Genomic DNA, 8,479 nt, shown 5'->3' with positions numbered 1-8,479 from the left:
CAGCAGGCTTTCCACCCCCCCCCCCCCCCCCCCCCCCTTTCCAGACTCCATTCACATTTCAGTCCGTTTGTTCTTCATGGTCTTCAGTTTACTGGGAGACACAAGTTCAGTGGGAGGTGCAACCAGTAAAGCCTGCAACCACCGAGACAAGCAAGCCAAAAGTAAACTTTTATTGTGGAGCCTACCATGTTAGGAGGCTTTTCTGCATTTCACCTTGAATACATCAGAGTTTGTATGACAGCGCATCCAATGGACATTACAGTTAAACAATCTGCACTGTGATTAACAATCTATAAGGTTTGGTAAAGTTTGAGCTAACCCCAAAGGGCTTCTCGGGTTTCCCGATGATGTATTACAAAGAACTGGGATTACAGCATTGGCGGCAGGCTCTGTTTCATTCCTATAGAAGCTACTTAGTGGCGCCATGAAGCCAAAAATCTGAAAGGAAATGCGCGCTCTCGTATGGTGGTTATATCACCGTTCAATCGCAAGACAGTCATAAATCCTAAGAAAGGCCGTCCATAATGCCAGGAGCTAGGCCTATTACTTCAACACTAATAGAAGAAAATAAGAACAACCTAGTTCCTCTTCAGCAACACACAGCCAGGTTGTGGTTCTGGAGGCAGACACCCTCTGCCAACATTTAAGAGTAGCTTAAGACGTTCCTCTTTGATAAAGCTTTATAGTTAGGGCTGCGCATCACGGGAGTCCTGAACCATCCTTTAGTTATGGCTGGCTGATAGGCCTAGGACTATCGGGGATTTCCCATGGGTGCACTGAGCTCCTTCTTCCTCCTCTCTCTTTGCTGCGCCAACCATTCATGTCCCATTAATGCATGCTTACTACTTCACTTCTTCCCCCAGAGTTCTTGCTACTTTCTCGTCTTGCAGGTTGCTCATGGATCCTGGTGGAGCCTCCTGCCATGGTCCTGCTAGACTGCATTGCTAATATCACTGATATTATGTTATTAATTAGTTATTATTAAGTATTCATTATTGCTACAGTGCTGTTGTCGGCTGCTTGCTGCCTCCCCATCGTTGGCTGCTGTCATCGTCATCGTCTTTTTCATGATCGTCATCGCGTCACTACTATTAATGTAGTTGTTGGCTACTGTTGTGGCCTGTACATCGTCTGTCTCTCTCTCAACCTCTCTCTCTCGTCCTCTCTCTCTCTGTCCTGGTTCGCCTGTTAAAAGCGCAGTTTTTCCGTTGGCCCCCGTCGTCAAGGGTCTTGCTCATGGTGGTACTGGTTGGGTCTCTGTAAATGTTATAAGCGAGTTCGGTCTAGACCTGCTCTATTTGAAAAGGTGTCCTGAGATAACTTCTGTTATGAGATTGGCGCTATACAAATAAAATTCAACTGAATTGAATTGAAATTGAATAGATAAGTCTCCATGTTTTAATGTTACCGACAACCTCTGTAGTCTCATTTAGACACTTGTTAGCAGCCACCTTTTTAACACAACAAAAGCTTCAACATTCACATATTGACGTATTTTATGTTGTAGAATAAAATGGGAAAATCTCTTATAACCCTATTTCAGTCATCTAACCAAAAACCCATTTAAAGAACCCACTGACCTCAGGTGGGGGAACCAGAGGGGCAAAAATACTAACTCAGTTCAAGGTTTTATGACTCATTCCTGCAGCACTGGATTTAATCTAAAGTAATAAATGTATAACGTTTCCAGTTTCCTGGACAGTAATCCAACCATGATGAGGACTACATACCTGTGCTTACAGGTGGGTAGAACTGACTGACGGCCATCTTGGTTGCCTGTTCCACCAAAGGGGCCGGAGAGAATAGCTGTCGATCAGTTTCGTCCCTGGACTCCCTCAGTTCCCGCAGCTCCTGCTCTCGTTTCAGGACCTCCTCAATCTCCTTCTCAATGAAATCCGGAGCTCTTTGTCCACTGGACTGCAGGCCAGTGGACTCCAGGTTCTTCCTCCAGGACCGAGGCATGTTCAAGGTCGTGTCCGGCAGAGGTGTTGGGGACGAGAGAGAAGAGGAAGATGAAGAAGTTATTCGATCTTGGTGGAGACCTCTTGTGAAATCTGAGTCCCTCACAGAGAAGGAGGAAGGAGCTGAACTAATTCGGCTGATATACAACTCAGTTTCTTCGGGGTGTCGATGAGGACAGCAAGGTGACGGGAAGACTTCTCCAGACTGAGGTCTTTCTTCTGTCCTCTTGTCCCCGTCTTGTTGGTCAAACTCCTTCTGTATGTGCTCAATCTCCTGTGGAGGATCCAGACTGTATTGTCCCTGCTGCTGAGGCTCCTCCTTCCTCTGGTTTTCCTTCTGGAGCTCACGCTGGATGATGAAGCTCACTCGGCTCTTCTCTTTGGCTTTAACAGACGTTAAAGCCAAAGGCGACTGTAAACGTTTAGTTTTAATCTCTACCATCTCCGCTCTGCTGACACTGTGCTTCAGCCCTCGAGAGCGCCGCAGGTTTTCCTCGCGTTCCTGAACTAACCGGATCTCCCTTTCAATTGGCGTCTCATAGTCGCTCCTGTTGTTTTGCCGAGAGTTGTCATTGAACACACCTTCGTCACTTGTGTAGCCGCCACCCACCTCCACAGAAAGCTCCTCCAGCCCGGAGTCCAGGTCGTCGAACACACTGCTCTGCCGGCTGAGACTTTCCTCAGTCCGGCACACCGTCATCTTACTCTCTGGGTCCTCTGATGGTTTAAACTGTGTTGTATCTTCACTCATCTCCATGCGGTATGTCTCCACCTGACTTGACGAGGACGCATCCAGATCTGGCTGCAGAGACGCATTCATATGTGTTTTTGAAGACCTCAGAGGATTGAGGAGTGCTGTCAGCTGCTCCTGTTCCATCTTCAGAAACTGTTTTCGTGCAGCACTAAAGTTGATCTGCTCCTTGTCGATGGTCCCAGGGTCAGCAGTGCGGTGAAGTTCTGGTCTGAAGCTGGAAGGACTGAAGCTCACACTGAAACCATCTATCAGTTTGTTTGTAGATCGGCTCAGATCCAGATTCTCCAGCGCACTCAGCTGGTCTTTGAATGTTGGGTTCTTCTTTGGTGCTTGGCTACGAATGATCTCCTTTCGAAGCTCCTTCTCCTCTTCCTTCTGAACCACTTTGATGCCGTCGGACAGATCTACTTTATACTGCCTGTCGCCATTGCTCTCTGAGAACAGACTCTCTGGCTTCCTGCTGCTGGTGTAGGTCTGTAGTTTGAATCCTTTATCCTCCTTTAAGGTCGCCAGCTGAGTCTGCCGCTGCGGCGAGACCATCCAGGCTTCATTCAGCTCGGCCTCCGGACTCGTCGGATCCTCCACAAAGGAGTAGAAACCGCAGTGAGAGCCTGAGCTGCTGCTGGGACTGCTAGGGATGCTGGGGCTACTGGGATGCCACTCGTCGCTGGTGCTCCCTCCATCTTGTGACACTGCCACCTGCTGGGCCTGAACCACCACGTCCCTGGACCTGTCACCCTGCTGTGAAGAGATGACCACAGAGGACTGACTGCGAGCCACGGAGATGCTGTTGGAGGTGAAGACTGGATCGTCCCAGTCAAGGCCATCGGTCCGTGTGGGGCTGGTTATGGTACGCAGGTCTGAGGGTTGCAGCAGGGGAGACAGAGGCTTCAGCACCCATCTCCTCGGGGTGCTGTCCATGGCTGCAGGGGGTGCTGTGGGGGCAGCAGGGGGCGCTTGTGGCTGCAGAGGGCGCTGTGGGGGCTGCAGGAGGCAGAGAGATCTGATGGAGGAAGTTGCTGAAACGGAGCTTGGATTGTTTTTTAAACGCTGAGGGTCAGAACATCCTCGCAGACACTTCTGAGAGAGTCTCTGAAACAACAGAGAGGAATCTGTTACTATGGAACAAGACAGTAATGGGTAACTGCCACTCGGTTGTGCAGCAGTTCTGGATGAGAGTACATAATATAAAAATCTTTAACATGCCCAAAAACAATGACTGCTCAACTGGTCATGCAAAGCATTGTGGGATTCAGGGTCTTTTCAGATGAAAACACAGTTAATGTTTAAACAGATTTCTTCCAACAATTATATATTTAAAAGTGTAATATTGAAATTTAGTGGAGTAGAAGTACTTGTGTTATCTGTAAGATAATAAAATCTGAATAATCTGAGAATCAATAAAGTTTACTAGAGCCCATCGATCAGCGATAACACGTTTAACAGCGTGTCATAAAGCCAGATGGACACGTTACCATGGCAAACCACTGTGTTATCATACAGTGAGGCAATAATACCTGGAAGCTACTTGTTGAGTCCATGAACCCAGAACTGAAGGATCAATGATGGTTATTGACGAAATAAAGTCAGATTCATCACGTGTATTATAAATCATTGAACCTCCTACAAATATAGATTTTATTTCCCTGTCAGTCTGAGTAAAGTGTTTTGTTAAAATCATATCTGTTAAAATAATTATACTCTTTATGCCAAACAAATCAATAAAATAAAATGTACATGTATAATTGACACCCTGTAAGGTTCACTTATGCTGACAGTAGAATAAAATGATGTATAATAATAAGAACTTACGAACAACCGTCAGTGTAACCTTACTTTCCCAATTTATTATTGGTATATAATAATAATATAATAAGTATTATCACAGTTTCATTGTCAATCTTAGTTCCTCATGCTTTGCATTCCTACATGGGGCTCATTTTCTTTTTTTGTCCCTCCCTTTTATGGAGCCCTGCGGTTGGGCTAGCGCAACTGTGGCCCTGCTGTAACATTTATACTAAATCTGCCATGTTCTCGCTGAACAACGCATTATAAGTGTTATTTCTTAAAATACATTCAATATATTGAGAATTGTTAATCCCCCAAAGAGCGGATTAAATCTCCCATTAGCCCCCCCACTGAGGTTCCCCCTGCTGTGGTCAGGCGGGGGTGGGGGGGGGTTCTCTGTACTGTTTCCTGAAATAAAAATGTTTTTATGCCACATAAAGAGGACAAATAGCTCATTAGGTACCAATTCTGTCATCAGAGGGACATAAACGTTGAACATTTTGATCGTCAGTTAGGGTGGTTGTGTGATTGGGACGTTCCTGTAGTACCAGATGAAGACGAAGAGGACGACGAAGACACAGAACACCCACGAACAGCAATAAGACCATATTTCATATGATTCATGCTTGCCAGCAACCTGAGAGAGGAAGTTAGCCGTTTAGCATTAGCACGCAAGAGTTAGTTCAGTGCGTGTCCTGGTGTGTCAGTGATAAGCCCCGGCCCCAGCAGTCTGACACGTGCGCTGATAACCGCCCCCCCCCCCACCACCCGTTGTATCACACAACAGACAGTGCAGGAGCAGGGAGAGAGACAGAAAGATACAGTTCCACTTGAGAGCAGAAGCATCAACACGGAGAGAGAGCAACAGAAGGTCGGACGGGTCCTCCCCTCTGTGTTGGATCAAAACAAATGCTGAGAGATGAAGAGAAACACTGTTCTGGCCTGTCTGTCTGTCTGTCTGTCTCCTCTCTCTCTCTCTCTCTCTCTCTGTCTGTCTCTCTCTCTGTCTCTCTACCTGTCTGTCTGTATTTTTATACAGAAATCACTTAAAATGTTGAAGTTTAAATCATCTGTTTGTCTATTTATTGATTTCTTATTGATTTTCTCTCATATTGATGATGCAGAGTCTGAAGTGATCAATATTATACTGTAATTACTGTTTAATGTTCAGATTAATAAATAAAACGAATCATCAGTGAATAATTCATTCATACTGTACGAATCAACCAGACTGAACTGCTGCTGTTCTTTCTTTCTTTCTAAGACATAAATAATAAAAGCAGTTTGTCTCACCTGAGATCAGTGTCCTGTCAGCAGCAGCAAAAACTGTCAGACTGAAGAACTGAGAGACAAAGTTCAACTGCTATCGTCCAATCAGAGACTCCGCCCACACACACACACACAGTAACACACACACACACAGACACACACACACACACACACACAGTAACACACACACACACACGCTTTATATAATGCAGTTTATTGTTTGTTTATTATTAAATTATTATATTATATATATTCTTGATATAATTCAGTTTATTGTTTGTTTATTATTAAATTATTATATTATATATATTCTTTATATAATGCAGTTTATTATTATATTATATATATTCTTTATATAATGCAGTTTATTGTTTGTTTATTATTATATTATTATATTATATATATTCTTTATATAATGCAGTTTATTATTATATTATTATATAATATATATTCTTCATATAATGCAGTTTATTGTTTGTTTATGTTTATGTGTGTCTGTTGATCTTTTGCCGCCCTCTGCTGGTCACACTATTATTTTATTGGTGTTTATGTTTATTTCTTGGTCACACACAAACACAACCATCTGACACACTTCCTGTCTGAGCTCAGGTTGCATGAGGTCTCACCTTGCAGTCGTGGTCCAGACTGTAACAAAGAACCTGCCAGGGGGGCGTGTACCTGAACATCCTGGTCCTACTGATCCCTACTGGTCCTACTGGTCCTACTGGATATGACTGGTCCTACTGGTCCCACTGGATCTGACTGGTTCTACTGGATCTGACTGGTCCTACTGATCCCTACTGGTTCTACTGGTCCTACTTGTCCTACTGGTCCCTACTGGTCCCACTGAATCTGACTGGTCCTACTGGTCCTACTGGATCTGACTGGTTCTACTGGATCTGACTGGTCCTACTGGTCCCTACTGGTCCTACTGGTCCTACTGGTCCTACTGGTCCTACTGGTCCAACTGGATCTGACTGGTCCAACTGGATCTGACTGGTCCAACTGGTCCCTACTGGTCCTACTGGTGATGATGATGTCAGTCAGACCTTCAGCCAGCAGGAACCAATCAGCATCCACCCTGCAGAGACAAGAGGACGTGTTGAAGTCCTGAGTGATGTAACGATTTGTTGTTTGATTTGATTTGCGTCCAATCAGAAAATGGCGTCATCAGAAATGAAACTGTGAGAATATCATAACTAATTTTAATGTTGTTGTTGTTGTTGTTGTTGTTAACACTGTAATGACAGTTTAACATTAAACAGAAAGTTTAATTTATATGTTTATATGTTTACATGTTTTAATGTCAATCTATACTTTCATACAAACGTGTTTATTTTAAATAAAGTAAAAACAAACACAAACATTCTTCATCCAATCAGAGTTACATGTTTACAAACTTCAGTGACGTAAACAGAAAACGTTATTAGTTGTTTACTGTTTGTGTCAGCAGAGCTGTCAATCACAGCAAACTGCCGTCCAATCATATCGTCTGACTGCTGGAGGTGGGCGGGGCTTACATACATTCTTTGCATTGTCACAAACTGATCAATAAATTCTTCCAGCATCTGATTAGAGACAGGAAACAGACAGGTGGGTAGGTGATGTCATGATGATGTCACACAGGTAAGAGCAAACAGAAATAAGCAAACCTAAAAGACTCACCGGTCCAGGTCCAGGTCCAGCCGCTGGTCTAGGACTGATCCAGACTGTGTGTGTGTGTGTGTGGTCAGTCATTGTGTGTGTTTCTGTTGGTCAGCAGCATTCCTGACAAATTCTGCTGCTCAGCAACTACATCACTTCCTGTTGGGGGGGGGAGGGGTCCTTTATGTTTTGAAGAGGAACTTCCTGCAGCACTGAGCCCCATTTAACAGGTTACCATGACAACAGGAGGTGGCTGCTGGACATCCCAAACAATGCACAGATGGGGGAAGAGGAGTGTTTGGTAACCGTGGTAACCAGAGTTAGGGCCGCTCTCAGGGTTCACAAACACATACATTACAGCAACATAAATCTGAGTTATATAAATATATATGTAAATATATGTAGACATATGCATTTGTACCATTAGTATTTTTTGGACATTTCTCTTCTTGATATTAGTGAAAGGTTGGTTTACAGTGGTTCAAACAGCGGCCTGTGGGTCGAATCTGGCCCTCAAAAAAACCTTTACATACGTTTCCATAAATCTACAGCAGGTAATAATGTATGGCTCACATGCATCCCTCATAATGTCTGCTAATAATAAATCATTTGCAGTCAACAACAACAACAACAACAGTACTTTCATTCCACCATTATGTATAATCTAAAGATAACAATCATTAACTTTATCATTACAGGATCAGTTGGTCTCATACTACAGTGCAAATACCTCAGTGTAGTTTCTAGCTTTTTGTTTGAAACTAAAGGTTATTTTTAACTTTTAAAATCTCAGTTTTTTCAAAGGAGTTTGGAATGTGTGACATCTTGAATATATTTTGTATATGTATACATACATATACATCATTTCTCCTATAATCTATTCATAGACCGAAATCCTTATAGCATTATTTACAGAGACCCAACAATTCCCACCATGAGCAAGACCTTGGAGACAACGGCAAGGAAAAACGTTTAAGAGGCAGAAATGTCAAACAGACCCCGAACAGTAGCAACAACTACACTAATAGTAGTGACTAATGATGATGAAGATGAAAAAGATGAT

General features: G+C 43.6%; 2 protein-coding genes across 2 annotated transcripts in view; one reads left to right on the top strand and one right to left on the bottom strand.

The window, feature by feature from the left end:
- Nucleotides 1-1,616: 1,616 nt before the first annotated feature.
- Nucleotides 1,617-3,740, bottom strand: LOC118322460 (mitotic interactor and substrate of PLK1-like). The gene has a single exon (XM_035654144.1). It carries the CDS (start codon nucleotides 3,634-3,636, stop codon nucleotides 1,723-1,725), a length of 1,914 nt encoding a protein of 637 aa, XP_035510037.1. The 5' UTR covers nucleotides 3,637-3,740; the 3' UTR covers nucleotides 1,617-1,722.
- Nucleotides 3,741-7,696: 3,956 nt separating this feature from the next.
- Nucleotides 7,697-8,479, top strand: part of plppr3b (phospholipid phosphatase related 3b) — a 5,144-nt gene continuing 4,361 nt past the window's right edge. Inside the window, exon 1 of the mRNA XM_035653494.1 lies at nucleotides 7,697-7,717. Coding sequence (XP_035509387.1) covers nucleotides 7,697-7,717 — 21 coding nt within the window. The remainder of the gene's footprint in view (nucleotides 7,718-8,479) is intronic.

The sequence above is a fragment of the Morone saxatilis genome, unplaced genomic scaffold, assembly GCF_004916995.1.
Source record: "Morone saxatilis isolate NCDOM2014 unplaced genomic scaffold, NCSU_SB_2.0 Contig12, whole genome shotgun sequence".
Lineage (NCBI taxonomy): Eukaryota > Metazoa > Chordata > Actinopteri > Moronidae > Morone > Morone saxatilis.
The sequence above is the reverse complement of the archived record's forward strand: the minus strand, read 5'-3'. Positions and strand labels throughout refer to the sequence as shown.